Raw genomic sequence first — 20,848 nt, forward strand, 5'->3', positions numbered from 1 at the left:
CGAGGAAATCCAACCAGTCCATCCTAAAGGAAATCAGTCCTGAATATTCATTGATGGACTGATGCTGAAGCTGGAGCTCCAATACTTTGGCCACCTGATGCAAAGAACTGACTCCTTGGAAAAGAGCTTATGCTGGGAAAGATTGAAGGCGGGAGGAGAAGGGGATGACAGAGAATGAGAAGGTTGGATGGCATCACCTTCTCGATGGAGATGAGTTTGAGTAGGCTCCGGAAATTGGTGATGGACAGGGAAGCCTGGCGTGCTGCAGTCCATGGGGTCACAAAGAGTCAGACACCACTGACTGAACTAAAGACTCCTCCTACCTTCCCTGTCCCTTTGGGCCCATTCCAAAGGTATAATGCTATACTTTTAAAAAAATATAAATATATTTTGTGTTGCTTTTTATAGCTGTTGTTTTACCTTATGATGAAAATTTTTAAAGAAAAGTAAGTATGCCTGCTAAATATTTTTTATCTGTCAAAGGTTGCTGTAAGTTTTCTGTAGTCTTACCCACTCCTCCCCCGCCAGCCTATAAATCTTATAGATACTTTTTTCCCTCTCTCCTTTCTCCCTATTTTGAATGTAATTGCTGCTCCTGATAGAAGCTTACACAAATGGAATGGACTTAAATTCTTCCTAGGATTAAAAATAACTTAGATACTTTTACAGTTTACTAATCTCTATGAGATTATCAGGTAAGGTGAAAACAAAAAGGGAGAGGTCAAAGGACAAAAAACCAATATCCAGAACATTTCTGATTCTCTGTCACTGATACTGGTGATTTCAAACCTTCAGAGTCCACTGACATAGCATTCAGGCTTCCTACGTCTGTAGAGAAGGCATCCGGTTGAACGCCGTGGTTTGGGTGGGAGACGGGTTGGGGAGGGAGGAGCTCCTCGGGTCTCAGCCGTTGGGCGTGGGGCAGAGGCCGTGCTCTTAGGCACGAAAAGAATTTCTGGTTTAGTTTGAAGGATATCACTGTGCCTATCAGAGTAAGGATTTGGGCAGGACCAGATGATTTCATAAGGAAGTTTTTCAGATTTTAGGAGACAGATAATTCTATTTTAAACTGCTCCATATAATGGGAAAGAAGGAAATCTTGTGCATTAGTTCTGTCAGTGTTATAACTTGATAAATAGGCAAATAAATGGAAAAGTTAGATCCTGTCTCATTTGTTAATATTTACCATTGATTAATAATTAATAGCAAATAGAAGTGTATGCAGGAAATCTTAAAGCATTAGGAAATATACTCAGGAGTAAATTAAAAGAATAATAAATCATGACAAAATTGACTTCCTCTAGGCATGGAACATTTGTCTGTTTTTAGGAGATTATTAATACCTTGCTATCTTAAGAAGTCAAAGAAAACTTTGATTTTCTCTTTAGATGTCAGGAGGGTATTTATTAAGAAGATATGAGTTCATTATTAATTCTTGTATTAAGTATTAAAAAATACTTAATTAAATAGAAATAGATGAGTGACTACCCCCACCCATCCTGCTTTGTTGTAATGATACATTTCAAACCATACCATCATGTTTTTTAATGGAACTCTTGAAGTTTTCCCATTAACATTTAGGTGGGACAAAACAAGAGAATCCCCAATGTTACTGTTAACTTTTCCTAAAAGTATTAGTTAATGCAGTTTGCCAAGAGAAGTAAAACATAAATAGGTAAATGTGGGGATAGTTAGAAGGCAGTGGCACCCACTCCAGTGCTCTTGCCTGGAAACTCCCGTGGACGGAGGAGCCTGGTGGGCTGCAGTCCATGGGGTCGCTAAGAGTGGGACACGACTGAGCGACTTCACTTTCACTTTTCACTTTCATGCACTGGAGAAGGAAATGGCAACCCACCCCAGTGTTCTTGCCTGGAGACTCCCAGGGCCAGGAGCCTGATGGGCTGCCGTCTGTGGGGTCGCACAGAGTCGGACACGACTGACGTGATGGCAGCAGCAGCAGCAGCAGGGATAGTTATTTAAGTTGGTTTAATTATATACTTTATTGACTAAAAAACTATAAAACAATATGAAAATTAAATAAGGGGGCCCCTATACTCTACAATAGGATTTATATATACAAATAGTAACCATGAAAAAAATACAGTGGGAGTTCCAAGTTAAAATAACAAATTAAAAAGCACATTTAGTTTTGTTGCCTACTGAACACCGCCATAGCTATGGCAAAGGGATTTTTTTCAAAGCATAAACCAACAGGGACAAGGGAAACCACAGAGAATGCAGTGCCGTAGAGCTGTGGAAGCAATATTGCAGGTGAACAAGGGGGACCCTAACCAAGAAAGGCAGATCCCAAGTCAGTGGGGGAGAATTGAGAATTTTCACCAGTCACACCATAGAACCCTTGAAAGGCACAGAAGCAGCAAGTGTAGAGCAATCTGCTTGGGATTCTTTCTGGGCAGTGCAGCTGTTTACACCCAGTCCTGCCAGGTTCCCTGAGTGTGGTGAGTCTTCTAGCCCTTGCTGATGGCCCCACCCAGTGATTGCATCACAAGAAGCTCTTAACTTGTGAACTGTGACCCGGAGACAAGTTTATTTTTTCCTGGGATGCTTTTTTTAATAGTGACAATATTGCTCTTGCTCATGCAGCTGGTTTTATTCTTGCTTCTGGGTTTTCAGGACGCACATGTAGGTGCTGGTAAAACTATGAAGAAAAGCAAGGAAATGATAGCACAGCACAGAAGTCAGCATAATGACTGCCTGGGGTGGGCCATTCTAGCTTTGGATGTAGTGGTTATTGATTAGGGTATGTTTCTTAACCTGGTTACAGTTGACGTGTTTTTAAAGATTATAATGAAGAAAATATCCAGCAATAGCAGGATACTTCAAACCAGGAATAAATTTAGTTCAGGAGCATGTAAAGAAATCATTTAAACTTTACTAAAGATACAAAAGCTACCTTGGGACTTCCTCAGCAGTCCAGCTGTTAAGACTTCACACTTCCATGGTGGGTTCAGTCCCTGGTTGGGGAACTCGGGTCCACATGCCACATAGCGGCAGCACCCCCACCTCCGCCCACCCCCACCCCGCCAGAAAGAAAAGATATAAAGGATATACTTTGAGTAAATGGAAAGATACATCATATGCTTCCATGTAGTATACTAATTATGCTAATTTAATCTATCAAATTTAATATTCATTTGCAATGTGAATAGTTTTCCCTTTGGAGGGTGAGGGAGACTTGACTAAAATGATACTAATATTTCCTCTAGAAAAATTAATGTGTAAGAAAAGAAAAACAGGTATTACAGAAAAGGGAATAGATACTTAGAATGTGTTTTGAAGCTACAATAGTCAAAATACTTTGTCCTGGAGAAAAAGTAGAGCAATGGAATCAAACAGAGAATCCAGAAATAAACCTAAACACCCGTGGAAATCTACTGTGATAACTTTTCCTGTCAGACAAGGAAAGAGGGCGTGTTTGGGGAAAATATCATCCAAATCCCTGCTTCAGCAAAAGCATTCATCAGACAAATGAGGATTGAAAAGAAAAACAACATACTGTTAAAAACAGTAACAAAAAGCTTAAATAAGAGAGCATGGGTTAATTTATATTTTTGTTGTGATACTTTCTTTTCAAACAGATATAAAACCCAGATGCCATAGATGAAAAAAGTGGATATATGTATTTAAAATTCTCAGTGGAAAAATAATATAATCAAACTCAAAAGACAGCTGACACACCGAGGAAAAGTATTTGCACCACAAATGGAAACTTTCCTTTAAAATGAAAAAGACCTTTTATAAATGAAATATCCATTACTGACAAGACATAGGATTTGAACAGGCATTTGGCAGCAAAATAAATATGAAAGGCCAGTAGACATTAAAAAAAAAAGTGGCTACTTCTCTCATAATTAAATGTAAATAAAAACAATGGGATAGTATTTCTTCTCTCTCAGTTGGGCTAATAATTTAGAAATTTGGTGCTGACTTGAGTGAAGGTATGGGAAAGCAGGGGAACTATAACTGGTGGCAATGTCAAGTGTATCATTCTGCAGAGCAGCTGGGCACTGTCAGCATTTTAAATACAGTACTCTTTGGACTCAGCCATCCTACCAGTGGGAAACATAAGGGGTTACTCCTCATGTTTACTAAGAAATAGGAAGACAAACACAGCAAAGCCCCATGGACATGGGGAATAGAGTGGAAGCTCATTTCGCACCTGGTGGCCCGGCTCTCTGTGAACCGAGAACGTATGGAGGAAGCCCCTGTCCCCAGTGTGCCCTCCAGTGTGGAGCAGCCTGTGGAGGCTCATACTACCAACCTCCTGGGGTTTGATTCCTGGGGCCACCAGGCTGCCAGCAGTAGCCAGGATTTCTGCCCAACCACGTGCAAGTGAACCCCTTCATAGCTCACCTTTCTTGGTGCTTTTTCCCATGAGGATTGTCTCAGAGGTGTTGAGAAGAGTAGAATCTGCTCTGGTAGAGGGAAATTGTAGGTTAGCTACAATACCACCTCACTGGCCTGGCGTCCCCAACAAAGAAAAGCATTTGTCTTTGGTGATGAAGGTGGACCTGTTCCTCACATGAACACCAGAAGCACAGGCTGAGTGCCAGGCTCAGCCATGTGTTCCCAGAGTGTCAGTGCACTGGTGTTCTCCCCAGACAGTGCTTCATTTCTGGCCACTGTCCATGAAGATGGCTCTGTTGCTGTGCCAGACCTGGCCTTTCATAGGAGTTTAAAGCTGAGCCCACAAAATCCCTGTTGAGAAATACTCCTTGGTTGTGGCTCAGTCCCTTCTGTAGTCTGGGGAGCTGAGGCTGTCAGGTTTTCCACCAAGCTGTGCCTACAGAGCTTGCCCCACTCCCTGGTTCCAAGAGTGGCTGCAAATCTATGGTATTTGAGACTAAGTTAGTCCCCAGTGAGAATTTCCTCCCTTTCCTCTTCTCCTGTCATTTGTGAGAGAGTGAAGAATCTTTGCTGTACTAGTTGTGTGCACTTAACGGATTCTGGGGTCCTGTAGTCATAGGGACATGAAACTTGTTTTAAAGTGGAGATAGAAGGTTTTTGGTGGAAGGATGGAGAAATAAAAAAGAACTAAATCCCCTCTCACATCTTTGTAGCATCTACCACTCCCCCAGTTAACAAAAGAGCTCTTCTTTCCATATAGCTGTGCATTTGAAATTAGCTACTTCTGGGTAGGGTATGATAAAAGCAATTCTTCTACCACTAGGGCTTTTAGAGACAGGAGCTGCTCTGTAGATTTTGGTTAATGTTCTTTTTTATGGGAAATACTCCCATTCACAGAAATCTAGTGTAGTCAGCTTAAAGTAAAACCTCATCACAGACTCACCCATCTCCTTACAGATAGGTGCAGTGGTATCTGATTTCCTGCCTGAAAAAAGAGCATGGTCTGTGCTCTATGCCTAATGATTATTGCCTGATTAACGTGGTCCTTCCTGCCCAACCTTTGCAGTCACCCAAGAGCAGGGTCCCTGTCTCTCTGCTTATAGGAAGCCGAAATTCTATGTTAGTGGATCCTGTGAAGACTCTACAGCCCCAAGTGCTAGTTAGAAATGTTGGTTGATAAAAGTTTTGGGACTTGTTGATCTTTTGAGGGGGAGGCAAGAAGATAATGTATCTTAGGGTTTGGAAAGATCTAGTGCAGTTTTCCGTTGATTAAAAACTGTGTAATTGTATTTGTATATAACATCCTTTGTGTGATTATAATGTTGGTATATGTGTGAAATAAGTCATAAGTGAGTTATTTCTTATGGAGAGGCATATGGGAAGGACAGCATGTTTTATTTTTGCCTTTTTGTACTGTTTGATTTTTTACTATTACATAATTATATATCTGCTTATTTTTGTGACTTTTCAGTTTTCTCGGTTGTGGAATTATAATCATTCTTTGCTTTTACCTTCCTAATCTTCAGTACTGTATTTTTATCTTTTTATTTTTTTAATGTAATTCTGTCTTTCTATTCATATATTCTTAGGTTACATAGAATGACATCAATTGAAAGAGAAGAAAAGGAGAAAGTCAAAAAAAAGGAGAAAAAACAAGAAGAGGAAGAAACAATGCAACAAGCTACATGGGTAAAATACACATTTCCAGTTAAACATCAGGTAATTTTTAGTATGATCTTATTTAAAAGTGTTAGCCATTTCTGAGACTTTGATTCTGCAACTTTGAATACTTAGTAATTTTATTTTACTTTTGATACACTCTTAATTAACATGGTTTGAATAAAGTAAATCTTTCTAGCAATTTTATAAGCATAGGTTTTTAATAAAATATATGTGAGTCATCAGACCAATTTGTAGAAATTGTTATAAAATGTAAAATTGTTTTTTACATTTTTTTGTATCAGACAGGAATATTTAAGTTTCTTCAGAAATCTTTGATTCTGGGTGAAAATAAAATTGACTGGCAAATTAATTTGCCTGACTGTTGATTTTATTTGGTAAAAATATATAAAACCACATGGGCTTTATAAAACATTCTCATTCTTGTTTAATCACCATGTTTTTATTTACACCAGGTTTGGAAACAAAAAGGAGAGGAATACCGAGTAACAGGATATGGTGGTTGGAGCTGGATTAGTAAAACTCATGTTTATAGGTTTGTTCCTAAATTGCCAGGCAATACCAATGTGCATTACAGAAAGTCAGTAGAAGGAGGTAAGTAATTGAAGCTATTTTCCTGCATAATTGTTTCTGATCTGTATTCTTACAAATTTGTAGTATATTGACAATACTTGAGATAAAAGTTTTTCTGAAATCCTTTCTAGAATGTGAAAAATTACTAATGTAGTTTAACAAGCTCTCATAGTTTTAGAATTACCTTTATTCACTGGATTTTGATACTTAGGACTCTAGCTTAAAAAGGTGAGAGAATAGAACTTGTTGAAAGAAAGAAGACCTCAGCTACTTAATTGTCTTTCTGAAATCTTAAATTCAGTACTACTTAACTTCTTGAGGACTCAAATATCTGGTGACTTCAGCATTGTAAACACATAACAAAACCAGAAAGAAAGCAATAGAGAGTTCCGTAAGACTGTCATGTAAAGGAGATATTAATTCAGTTTATGCCACTGGCTGATGACTTCAGTATTTAGAATCACAGAACTCTAGAGGTAAACTGTCCTTTTATGAGACCATATATTTTGAAACTCATGTTACATGAACAAATTATTTCATGAAGATGTTAAGGGACATACTGAAGCTCACACAGATGAAGAATAATAGAATCCTGGCTAAAACCTATGTCTCCTGGCTTCCACTCCCCTTTTTGCATTCTACCTTGTCATCTCCTTTGTTATCTTAAGTGATTTTCAAAAGCAGTTCTGTTCGCTCTGCAGTATAATTTGCTGATTTATGGTGTGGTATGGTCTTTGTTGTGAAACTTGTGTTGTAGGCCAAATAAGTACACACTTAGCTAACTCATTTGGCTTACTTGTGAATGGTTCTTGTGAAACCTAGACTGGTAGATTTTTGAAACTATTAAAGTTGTCATTGAATTACCTTTAGTAGATGCTCAATAACTATTTGCTAAATAGAAATATTAAGTATTCACTTACTTATCTGATTATATTCAAGCTCAATGTCCATTATAATGAATTCCAAAAGATTATTTTAATTTTTTATTATCATTTCGTTGCTCTAGTTACTGTGTAGCACTTAGAATTATGGAGAGCTTTTAATTGTGTTTGACCTTCTTCATCCTATGTAGTAAAATCCAGATTATCAATATACAAAACATTTAGGCTTTTGCAAATTTATTTTGTATCTACTTTCCTTAGCGTGGGGTTTTCTATTGTCCTAATGCTGGGCCTTTATCCAGCAGGTACCACGTTGGTCTTGGAGCATCTTTTGAGTCTTTTCTTCCCAGTTGCTAGCAGGGGAAAAAACTAGTAGTAAATCAGATCCAAACAAGGCCACACTTTGCATTTGGTTATTTCTCTTTTCAGTGACACAGACTTAAATATTCTTAACCTGGGAGTCCACAGATAAATTTCAATTCTATCTAAGAATCCATTGAAATTTATTACAAAAGTTTCTGTGTGTCCTTTTTTCTAGATAGGGAATCGTGGCATTAATCCAGTTCTAATATGGTTCTGTAATACAAAGTATGTTAGAAACCACTGATGCAGACTTTCTGGGGTCAGTGAAGAGGGTGAAATAGTCTCCTATGTGAAGATTCCTGAAGTTCGTCTAAAGTGTAGTCATTACTTCTATGGTTTAAGTCAGCTGAGCATATAAGAAAGTATGTAGTATATTCAATTTTTGTTTTGTGAATTAAAAATAAGGTATAAATTGCTGGAATATACTTCATAAATTCCGCTAAACCAGGTGTATTAAAGTAAATTGCTAATATTTGACATACTTGTAATTACTATGTACTTGGTTCTTTTTAGTTAAAAATAACATGGATGAAAATATGGATGAATCAGATAGAAGGAAAAGTCCACGAAGTCCAAAAAAGATAAAAACAGAACCAGATTCTGAGAAAGGCGAGGTAAAAGACTCTGATGCTGCAAAAGGATCAGACCAAAGTGAAATGGACATTTCAAAGGTTACTGACAAGAAGGATCAAGGTAAGGAGTCAAGTGTGGAGGGCACCTGGGGTGATGAGAAAGCACTGGATCTGGTTGGCACAGCAGGAGAGGTACTGCTTTGTCTCTTTTCAGTAACAGCATTATTGAAACATGATTCCTATGCCATGTAGTTCACCCACCTAGAGTGTACAGTTCACAGAATTGTTCAGCAGTCACCACACTCAATTTTAGAGCGTTCTCATCACCCCAGACAACAACCTCATATCCACTAGCAGTTGGTCCCCTATCTTCCCTAAATCCCACTCTATTTTCTGTCTTTATGGATTTGCCTATTCTAGACATTTCATATAAATGGAATCAGGTAGTATGTGGTCCTTTGTGTCTGGCTTCTTTCACTTAGCATATTTTCAAAGTTCTTCCATGTTGTGGCATATATTAATATCAGTAGTTCATTCCTTTTTATTTACAAGTAATATTCTATTGTATGAATACGTCATGTTTTATTTATCCATTCATCAGTTGATGAATTTCTGGGTTGTTTTTTTTTTTTTGGCTGTTAAGAATAATGGTAATAAGAACATTTGTATGGAAGTTCTTTTGTGAACATATGTTTTCATTTCTCTTGGGTAAATATGTAGGGGTGGAATTGCTGAATCAAAGATAACTCTGTGTTCAGCCTTTTGAGGAACTTACCTTGTCTTTTGTGAACAGTTGTTTTTAAAAACTAGATGAGTTAGATAATGCATAAGCCTTAAGATGTTTTATAAGCCTAAAATAAATGAAATCTTACGTGAAGGTACTAGTATATGCAATAGATATCACGTACTAATTTTTCATTGTGACATTCCATCATTTTTAGATACTGAGAATCAGAATATTTAAGTATTTGGTATGTATGTAGTTTTTAACCTTTTATAAAGTTTAGCCCTGTCCATTGACCTATTTTAATCATATCAGGAACTTTTAAATATATAGCTATTTATATAAGATTTTGAATAAAAGTAAGAAAAACTGGTATTTTTTTTAAATAAAAATATTATCATGAATTTCACATTTCAGACTAAAAACTACATTTATATCAATGTCTTTGTTTCACAGATGTAAAAGAAGTTTTAGATTCTGACAATGATAAATCCTTTAAAGAAGAACCAATGGAAATAGATGATGATGTGAAAACAGAGTCCCATGTAAATTGTCAGGAAAGCTCTCAAGTAGATGTGGTCAATGTCAGTGAGGGTTTTCATCTAAGGACTAGTTATAAAAAGAAAATCAAATCATCCAAACTAGATGGACTTCTGGAAAGGAGAATTAAACAGTTTACACTGGAAGAAAAACAACGCCACGAAAAAATGAAGTTGGAGGGTGGTATTAAAGGTTCAGGAAAGACCCCTACAAGTTCTGTGAAAAGTCTGTCTGAGTCATCAGTCATAACGAAAGTAAAAGAAGGATGTCAGAGTGACTTGCTTACACAAGAACAGAGCTCTAACACAAGTAACGATAAATCCGAAGACTCAATTCGGGGATATTCACAGAGTGATTCCTCAATTCTTGGAATCAGTGACCCTGATCATACAGCAAACAAACTTTATTCAAAAGATCAAATGTTAGAGGATGTCTCCATTCAGAGCACAGAGACACACTGTCAAAAACAAAATTCTATTCGAAATGACATGGATGAGGGTCTCTCTGACCCTGCCAGTGAAGGCCAGGAGCCCAGTAAGATTAAAACAAAAGGAACTGATTTTCTCATTGATGACTCTAAATTAGCCAGCACAGATGAAATTGGCACTTTGATCTATAAGAACAGAAAACCATTCATACAGGAAGATAATGACACCACTGTGTGTCCCTCCCAGAGCCCTTTGCTTCCATCAGTACCTAAAAGTACTGATGATAGAGATATCCCGTCTCTGTCAAAAGCAATAGACTTTGAAGGAAAACTGGGATGTGACTCTGAATATAATAGCACTTTGGAAAATAGTTCTGATACTATGTCTGTTCAGGACAGCAGTGAAGAAGATATGATTGTTCAAAATAGCAATGAAAGTATTTCTGAACAGTTAATAACTCAAGAACAAGGTAGTGAAGGCTTTGAACCACTGAAACGTGAATTTGTTTCAGATAAGACTACTGGAAGCTGTGATGACAGGCTGCAGGGTAAGGTAAATGATGCAAATGGTAGAAAGCCAAGTCAAGATCAGAAATTAGAGGAGAGACCACTTAATAAATGTATTGATCAAAACAGTCTGAAAAGTGTCACTGATAAAAAGAATAATGAAAACCGAGAGTCTGAAAAGAAAGGACAGAAAGCAAGTACCTTTCAAATAAATGGAAAAGATAATAAACCTAAAGTATATTTGAAAGGTGAATGCTTGAGAGACATCTCCGAGAGTAAAATAGGAAGTGGTGACGTTGAACCAAAGGTTAATAATATAAATAAAATTATTCCTGAAAACGATATCAAGCCTTTGACTGTTAAAGAATCTGCTGTAAAACCATTCATGAATGGTGATGTCATCATGGAAGATTTTAATGAAAAAAACAACTTGGAAACAAAATCATGTCTACTGAGGTCTTCGGGTGCTGAAGGTGACTACCATGATAGCCTGGAGACACTGCCATCAACCAAAGAGTCTGAGAGTGCCCAGGCCACCATGCCTCTGCCGTCTTGTCCAGAAGGCAGTTCATCCAATCAGGTAGAAGATATGGAAATTGACACCTCCAAAGTTAAGAAAGTTACTTCGTCCCCTATTACTTCTGGAGAGGAATCTAACCTCAGTAATGATTTTATTGATGAAAATGGCCTGTCCACCAACAAAGATGAAAATGTCAATGGAGAACCTAAAAGAAAAACAGTCATCACAGAAGTCACCACCATGACATCCACAGTGGCCACAGAATCAAAAACTGTGATTAAGGTAGCAAAGGGTGATAAGCAGACCGTGGTCTCTTCCACGGAAAACTGCGCCAAGTCGACTGTCACGACCACCACGACAACCGTGACCAAGCTCTCCACGCCCTCTGCAGGCAGTGACGTGGACATCATCTCTGTGAAGGAGCAGAGCAGAACTGTGGTCACCACAACAGTGACCGACTCACTGACCACCGCAGGAGGCACTCTGGTAACGTCTATGACCGTGAGCAAAGAATATTCCACCAGAGACAAAGTGAAACTCATGAAGTTTTCAAGACCCAAGAAGACTCGTTCAGGTACAGCTCTGCCATCATACAGAAAGTTTATCACCAAGAGCAGCAAGAAGAGCATATTTGTTTTGCCCAATGATGACCTAAAAAAATTGGCCAGAAAAGGAGGAATCCGAGAAGTCCCTTATTTTAATTACAATGCAAAACCTGCCTTGGATATATGGCCATATCCTTCTCCTAGACCAACCTTTGGTATCACTTGGAGGTATGTACTTTCAAATGCATTTGGGGGAGGGAGAAAGTTTCTGAAAAACTGTCTAATAAGAATATGTCATTTATGAGATAATAGAAACAAGATAGGGAAATACATATTTAATGGGCATGTTAGTAATGGAAATAAGATGCAGAGTTTTTAACTCGGCCAGCTGGTAGGTACTAAAGCTTGCTTAGGGAAAAAAATGTTTAAAGACTGCAAATGTAAGGGAATCTTTTAGAATGAAACTCAGCTTCACTTTTCATAAGACACAAGAAATGTGTCAAACATAGTTGTTTTTGTGGTCTAACCTTCCAGGTTTTGCCATGTATTTGCTTTGGGAATGAAATAATCACAGAATTAGATACTCATCAACTTTCTGGGATGTTTGTATTTTATTAAATATTTTTATTAGATAATTCATAAAAACAGAAGACATAGGAGACATGCCTATGACTCACACAGGTTCATCATAATGTATAAATCTTCCTGAATGTAACTTATTTGCAATGTAAACATTTGTTTTGGAGTTGTGTGTTATTTTTGTGAGGAAAGGTAATCTGAGATTCCTTAAAGAGTTTCTTTAAACCCAGAAATAGTCCTAATTTAAAATTTTCTGGGCATTAAGCTTTGGGGATGAGTCATAAGTACATAGAGTTGGCAGTTGTAAAATCATGTAGTTTTAAATTGGGGAAGGATCTTAGAAATTCGGATCTTTTTTTCCACGCGTAGTAACTAACTTGCCTCTCGCCACAGAGGGAGTTAGGCGCAGTGCCTAGTTTTCCTGAATCTCAGTCCAGTCCTTTATCTGCTGTGCCAGTTTCACATATCTGCCCCTCGCTTTGTCCTTTTCCGTGGCCTTGTCTTTTTATCTCTTCATCTTTACATCTGAAAAGGATGGAACATGAACATCAAAAACAGGGAGTTCTATGAGACAGGCTCAGAAACCAGAAACGGTCTTATTTGCAGTTAGTTTTCGCCTAAGATCCCGAAGTTCATGACGTCAGCAAGTTCCTGAGCAGACTCCATTTCACTTTAGGCTTCATGTCTTTGTGTCTTTAATGTGGCTTCTTAAGTTGAAATCATACTTTTTTGGTTTTCTTTATATTACAGTTAGCATTAAAAAAAAAAAAGACTGTAATGAGTACTCTCTATGAAGGAATTAATATGACCAGTCATAGTTGGTTTGACCAAGTTTTTTAATAACTCATCTTTTGATTTAAATTACATATCATCACTCCGTTACACATTCAATAGAGACAGCTGAAAAGTACAATTTCTCTGCAGGGCCTGCAATGAAGGATTTGCAGAATCCTGCAGGGAATCAAGGAACTCTTCATTACAGTTCATGGATTTGTAGGATTACTCTGCACTTTTCTGCTTTCTTCATTGAGAGCGGTCCCCAAATGTATCCTTGACTGTCCTGCAGGTAACTTCTTTCCCACTGGAAAAGTTACTGTATACAAATACTTTAATTAAAGTGGCCTGGCACTTTTGGAGGCCGACCTTTCTGCTCTTTTCTATTCTGAAATGGAAGGTAGGCCTGACTGGGAAGCACTGTTCTCTGAACCGGTGCTGTTCCCATGTTGCCCAGGGCCCCTCTGCACAGCTGGGTGTCAGAAGCCTTGTACTGTTATGTTTTAATATGCACTGGGGGCACAGTTTGTATCTGTTTAGTTCATTTCTCATTTTTCAATGAACGGAAATACCTTCCTGTACATTTGAAACAGGTATTGCCTTCAGATATATGCTAATGTCTTAATTTGCTGATGTTGAGAGAACCACAATCCCTTCTACCTAACAGAGGCATGGGTAAAAATGTAATTATTTTTGACTTCAGAATGCTTTTTTAAAAAATATATATTGCTATAAAAACCATGCATGTGAAATGCATTTTTGTACTCACACTTGAATAAAAATATGTCTGATGCTTAGAGTAGGAGCTAAGAATGCCAAAGGCACGCATGTTTGGTCTTTATTAAATTTAACGTTAAGGCTGAGCAATATTGAAAAAGTGAAGCTTGTCTCATTGACTCATTAGGGCCTTTTTTTTCCCTCTACACTGTCCATTCCCATACATTCTTTTCCCTAGGCCCTGGTTCTGTGTATCATGATCACTTTGAACCCATAGTGCTATTAGAAGGATCCTTCTAAAACACAAATCTATCCTGTGATTATTCTAAGCTGAGCAGGCAGGTGTGTTGGGACTTCCTGGTGGTTCAGTGGTTAAGACTCCCCATTTGCACTGCAGGGGACATGGGTTCCATACCTGGTCAGGGAACTAAGATCCCACATGCTGCACAGTGCGGCCAAAAAACTTAAAAAAAAAACAAATCAAGAGGACATGTTAACTACCGCAGGGCTGGGAGGGGGAGAGTGTTTGTCACCTGTACTCCCCTTTACAACCTGTGCAGAACTATGTACATTTTAGAGATCTCCTTACAGATGGTCTCTGATGTCCTTTAATTCTTCTGTTTGGTGTAGCACATTCTGGCTTCCGCCTTCCTCTCTGATGCCAGCTCCATCTCTCGGTACACCTCCACACCCCTTCCCTCCAGTCCTAGCACACCAGATGTGGTTTCTAGGAAGAAGTGGGAGCCCTCATACACCTTCCTTCTAAGCATGTGTGTGCCCCCTTGCCTTTGGTCAGCTGCCCCCACACCCTTGTCTTTGAGACTCCAGCAAAGCTCTCATCCCCATCCCTGAGCCAAATCCGATAACCGTTTCCTTGTGCTTTCCTCTGTTAACAGCTCCTGAGGATGTAGGAAGAGATTAAAATTCATGTGTCCCCAGCTCCTTTCACTTAGTTGAACACATAGATGACACTCAAGTGTTTTTTGGGTGTATAAATGAATGAACAGGCTCTAATGCATGGATGTGTTCCCCACCTGGTGGTGTTTCCATTGTAAAACCAGAGATACTTTCAAGTTGTTTGTTGAGAGTGAGCAGAGGAAGAAGAGAGAGAAGGAGAAAAACCTCCAAATAAATATTTGATTGCTCCCATGAGTCCAAGGTTCCCTAGGCATCTCTGTAGGGGGTGTGGTCTGAAAGCAACACACGCCCCCTTGCCTGCCCTGCGCTACTTAACATTTGCCCTCTAATTTAAGAACTGTCTGTACAGTCAGAGGGTTCACACGCTGATAGTACAGGGAAGAGGATTATAGGTGGAGAGGGCAAGTTAAGAAGTGACAGCAACTTTTTGGCTAGAGCTTTTTCTTTCTCACATTGTTCATTTTTCTGACTTAACGTTAAGAATGGAAAGCACTGCTTTTCAAATACAAATTGTTTAAGATTTACCTGTACCTCCATTAGAGGAGGAAATTAATTTCATTCCATAGTTCTTCTCTACAGTACAATCAGTGTATTCATTTCTGTATGCGGAAATGTCAGTTAAATACTTAATTATACAAAACCGCTAATAGAGAATTGATAGCCTAGAGCTGCTTTAAAATATTCTATCTTTAAGACATGACACTCATTGCAGTTGTAAATTCATCCTGGAATGCATTTTTAATACTATCTTTAAAATAATATCTAATATGTTCAATAACGTTGTATGTAGTGCTTAGGAAAAACCTGAACACAGAGATTCCTTTGTCTCCTGACTAGTAATCAATACAGTAATGTCCTTTTTTTAAATTATTCATTGTATCAAAGAATTCCAAAACTATACTAATGTTGCTAAAGTGATATTAGTTTTAGCAGTATTTACCATTCAGTAGTTCCATGTTTTGCAGAACCACCATTTGAATACAGAAATTTCGGTCCATCTGGAAAGCTCTTGTTGGATTTATGAGGTCTTTTTGTTTTTGTTTCATTTTTTGAGAAAATTAAACATTTTCAGATTTGTTTCAGCAAAAATCAGTCAAGATTTTATCCTTCAGATCACTTATCACACTGTGACATTATTTCTTCATGTTTATTTTCTCTCATAATTTTTCTAACACATATTTTAGAATTAGGCTAAATTTATAAAATCTGTATAAATTATTGCCATATCAATCTTACAATGAAATGTTCTTGTTATACAAATTTATACGGCATTTGGGGTGACTGCAACCCCCTTTTAAATTGTTAGATGCATGTTATGCCTGGGAATAAAAAAGTTCTTTTCTTAAGGGACACATAATAACCAAGCGCTTACAAAGCCATATTATAAATATTGAAGTCACAATGAGGACAAAAAGCAGTCCTTCAGTTTAACACAGTGTGTGTATGTGTGTTTATATACATACATGGTTTTTCTGGGTTTTTCTTTCAGGTATAGGCTTCAGACTGTGAAGTCCTTAGCTGGAGTGAGTCTCATGTTGCGGTTACTGTGGGCAAGTCTGAGATGGGATGACATGGCAGCTAAGGCTCCTCCGGGAGGAGGGACCACACGGACAGGTAAGGGTTTTTTTTTATTTTCTAATTTAAGTTTAAAAGAGAAAAATCTCTTGATAGTTCACTGTAAGCATATCTGTTATTTATTAAAAGATAGTGCTAGTATTTTTAAAATGTGCTCAGTTGCTCAGTCATGTCCAACTCTTTGCGACCCCATGGATGGTAGCCCACAAAGCTCCCCTCTCCTTGGGATTTCCTAGGCAAGAATACTGGAGTGGGTTGCCATTTCCTTCTCCAGGGTATATTCCCAACCCAGGGATCAGACCTGCATCGCCTGCATTGGCCAGCAGATTGTTTACCACTGAGCCACCTGGGAAGCCCATTTTAAAAACACAGCTTTGGTCAAGTTTGGCGGCATATGCTATAAAATCTTGGGGTTAGGGGAGGGGTTTGAAATATAAGATGAATCACTAAAGTGTGAACCACTGCAAAGTTTTAGAAGTTATTTCTTACATACACTGGGACACCTGGATCTCTGTGCTTGCTGCTGCTTTCCTAGGGTTTTTATTATTTTGACTGAATTTTACCACCAGGAACTAAGCTGTCCCCAAACAGCGTTTTGCTCAGTTTAGAAATTTTCAGTGAGGAGGACACTCAGTATTGTTGCAGTCTGGTGATGGTGCTGCAGCTCTTCATTAAGCAAATGTTTCCAGAGGTTCAGTCCATGTGTGTCTTTTTTAAAGCACCAGATGTTGTACTTTTTTATTATTTGAATATTTTGGGTGGTTATTAATAACTGTGTGAATCAAATTTCCATAGAAACATCAGAAACTGAAATCACAACGACAGAAATAATTAAGAGGCGAGATGTTGGTCCTTATGGCATTCGATCTGAATATTGTATCAGGAAAATCATTTGCCCCATTGGAGTTCCAGAAGCACCAAAAGGTAAGGAGTAGAAAGAATTCTGTTATTATTCACCTGTTAGCCGTATCTTTTATGAATTGAAATTTGGTTATAATTATTTCTTTAACTTTTTAATAGTTCATTGTCCATAGGTTCTTGTGGGAGGCACCTTAAAATGCCTTTTTAACAAAAACGTATTGTCAGTTGGAGGATGATTGCTTTACAGTGTTGTGTTGGTTTCTGCCACATGTCAGCATGAATCACACATAGGTGGACACGCATCCCCTCCCTCTGGACCCTCCCTCCCACTCCATCCCGCCCCTCTAGGCTGTCACAGAGCATCAGGCTGAGCTCCCTATGCTACACAGCAGCTTGCCATTAGCTGCCTGTTCTACACATGATTGTGTAAATATTTCAGTGCAACTCTCTCAATTCATCCCACCCTCTCCCCCAACTGTATCCATAATTCTGTTCTCTACGTCAGAGTCTCTGTTTCTGCCCTGCAGCGTTGCTTTAACTCGTCATTCAACTTTTGAAAGCAGTACTTTTTCATCACAGACAGTTTCATCTTTAAAAGGATACTTAAGTAATAAACATACCAAGATTCCCCTGGGCACTGTGATGCCCACAATCAACAGTGCCCAGCAGAGGAAGTGTACAAATACCTCTTATAATTAAGATGTGGGGCAGTGGTTGACCCCAGACCATCAGCTCCAAGACTCAAGCCTTCGAGTGTGTCTGGTTGTAGTCCTGGAGCCTGCTGCAGAATCTGACACATAAGTGATCAGGGAAGATGTGTTGACTCAAGGGTTCAAGCTCGTGTGTCATATGTAAGTGCTCAGTGTAGAAATAACCTAACAGGCGTAAAGAGTTACTCAGGAAACACGGACAGCTATATGATAGGTTCTAGGTGGCAAATATATAGAAGAATGGGATCCAGCCCTATTCTCAAGGAAGCAAAAGGTATGATAGTACTATATTGAAAATCAAAACTATTAATACTAAAAAGAGTGCAGTAAGGTGTCCAGATTCAAGATCTATAATTAGACAAAAGTCAATAATTTTATTTTATATGTGTAGTAAAAGTGCTTAAGGAAAAATCTCTTAAGAAATGTGTAAAAAGAAAATGCTGTTTATAGATAGAAGCTTGCTATTTTATAGAAGTTAATTGTCCCCAAATGTATAAATTTAATTTTTTGAATCTTAATTGAATTAACTCAAAAAGCTCATCTTGGGGAATAAATAGGAATGTCTTTTTTGAAAAGAGTACCAACGAGGAGGGTGCCTGTCCTAAAAGATGATGAAATACTAGTAGAATTAAAGCAAGGGCGTCCTGGAACACTGATAGGCAGAGGCACACAGATGGAAAAATGTGTTCCTGACCAGTCTCAACCTCAGCCATCCATGCAAACCACTGCCAGCCTTCTGAAATCACTCTTCTTATATCACTGCGTACAACCCAGCTCCTGCTGCTGTTTCCGTTTCCTTCTGTTGCTTGCCTGTGATTCTGCTGCTTCTCTTTTTCCTGAACATATGGGACGGTTCAATGCTTGTCTGTCCTTACTTTTTATTTTTAAAATCTTATCATTGGAAATTATATCTATTCTTAATAGTTTCCAGTCCCTTCTCTCCATTAGTAACTCTCTAGTCCCTCTTCTCGGTGCCATGATCGGGAAATACAGATTGCCAGGGCTGCACATGTCAGAGACCCCCCCAGCCCGCCTGGGAGGACAATGCCGTACTTCTTGAAGGAAGTTGGTGTCCATGTTGTGGTCTGAAGGATGGTTAAGCAGCAGTCAAATGAGGATGAAGGGAGCTAGGAATAGTGTCCAGGCAGAGGGAACAGGCTGGGTAAAGGCTCATAGGACTTTTATATCAGGGGCCAGCAAACGACAGCCCATAAACTTTGACCCACCATCTGCTTTTGTTAGTAAAGTTTGATTGGAACACAGCCGCACTTACTCACTTACATGTATGTTGTTTTTGGCTCTTTTTATGATACAAAGGCAGTGTTGAGAAGTTGTAACAGAGACCATCTGGCCTGCATAGTCTAAAGTATTTACCATCTGGCCCTTTAAGAAAACTTTGCCAATCCCTGCTTTTCATGATATAAGAGAAGATGCCAGAAGTATTATAATTTTAGAAGCTATATTGCTTAGAATACTCTGGTTTCTTTTCCAAAGAAACACCTACACCTCAGAGGAAAGGCCTTCGATCAAGTGCGTTGCGGCCGAAGAGACCAGAAACGCCCAAGCAAACTGGCCCTGTTATTATCGAAACCTGGGTGGCCGAGGAAGAGCTGGAATTATGGGAGATCAGGGCATTTGCTGAAAGGTAAGGAAATAGCTTACATGTGATCAGATATTGAAGATTTCTGTCAGTTCAGAATTCAAGAATTACTTCTTGACTAGTTTATTCAGTATGTCCTAATTTTGATCCACATTTTGATTCTCTAGCTGTGTGTTGTTTATTAAGGGCCTCTTCCTGATTTTTATGAGCTATCACCCACTTGTCAGTTGTGAATTACCTTGATTTATTGTTTTACTTTTAAATTGAAATAATTTTATACTTTTATGACATTTAGCCAGATTTCACTTAGTATTAGATTCCAGATGTCTGAGAGGATACAGGCTTACTCATTTTCTTGCACTTTGCAGATGACTGCTTTTTTTGTTGTTTTTTGTTTTTACATACTGAAGGTTTGTGGCCCCCCCCTACCTTGAGCAAGTCTGTTGGCACCATCTTCCTGACACCATTTGGTTACTCTGTGTCTCTGTGTCACATTTTGGTAATTCTTAGAATATTTCAAAATTTTTTATTATCATATTTCTTATAATAATCTGTGATCAGTGATCTTTTTTTTAAATTGAAGGATAATTGCTTTACAATGTTGTGTTGGTTTCTGCCTACCACAGCACAAATCAGCCATAAGTATACATATATCCATCCCCCATTTCCTGAACCTCACTCCGACCCCTATCCCCACTCCCCATCAGTGATCTTGGATGTTACCACTGTACTCACCAAAGGCTCAGGTGATTATTAGCATTTTTTAACAACAAAGTATTTTTTAAATTAGGGTATGTACATTTTTTTTTAGACATAATGCTTTTGCATACTTAATAGGCTACAGTAATAGTGTAACTATCACTTACATGCACTGGGAAATCAAAAAAATTCATGTGACTCACTTTACTGCTATATTTGCTTTATTGCGATGGTCTGGAACCAAACCCACAATGTCTCTGAGGTATGCCTGTAGTTTCTGACAAATTCCTCCTTTCTTTCCCTGCAGAGTGGAGAAAGAAAAGGCACAAGCAGTTGAGCAACAGGCTAAGGTTAGTGAACAGAAGAAGGCAGAGGACTTCAAGGCCCAAATGGAGGCTCACCTCAAACAGCAGCGATTGGCTGCCCAGCAGGTGGGGGAGTTGGTACTGTCCCACCTGGCAACGAATTGACATTTTTAGCCAAATTCATGCACGCTAAAAGCACAGTAATTATATGTTTATGTGGTTTTGTTTTTATGTGTATCTCACACATGTATCTTAATTTCAGTACTTGAAAGTAATTCTGTGGATATACCAAGCTGTGGTTTTGCAAAAAGTGTACATATTTGAAGAACACTGTTTGAAGTCTAAGCTCTTCTTTGTTATATTTCAATGAGTAGGTTCTTTTTTTTTCCTGGCTGTGTCATGTCGTGTGA

The 20,848-nt window shown here is 38.5% G+C and overlaps 1 protein-coding gene across 14 annotated transcripts in view; it reads left to right on the forward strand.

Annotated features, from left to right (window-relative positions):
• BPTF (bromodomain PHD finger transcription factor) overlaps positions 1–20,848 on the forward strand; it is a 137,733-nt gene that overhangs the window by 78,488 nt on the left and 38,397 nt on the right. For 8 of the 14 annotated variants that reach the window (XM_043464245.1, XM_043464250.1, XM_043464256.1 and 5 more), the window contains 8 exons: positions 5,958–6,087; positions 6,504–6,642; positions 8,379–8,558; positions 9,618–11,928; positions 16,178–16,302; positions 17,059–17,187; positions 19,329–19,479; positions 20,441–20,564. In XM_043464245.1, the coding sequence (XP_043320180.1) occupies positions 5,958–6,087; positions 6,504–6,642; positions 8,379–8,558; positions 9,618–11,928; positions 16,178–16,302; positions 17,059–17,187; positions 19,329–19,479; positions 20,441–20,564 (3,289 nt within the window). The remainder of the gene's footprint in view (positions 1–5,957; positions 6,088–6,503; positions 6,643–8,378; positions 8,559–9,617; positions 11,929–16,177; positions 16,303–17,058; positions 17,188–19,328; positions 19,480–20,440; positions 20,565–20,848) is intronic. The other 6 variants (XM_043464248.1, XM_043464253.1, XM_043464255.1 and 3 more) reach the window with 1 other exon arrangement.

Source organism: Cervus canadensis, chromosome 1 (assembly GCF_019320065.1).
Source record: "Cervus canadensis isolate Bull #8, Minnesota chromosome 1, ASM1932006v1, whole genome shotgun sequence".
Taxonomy (NCBI): Eukaryota; Metazoa; Chordata; class Mammalia; order Artiodactyla; family Cervidae; genus Cervus; species Cervus canadensis.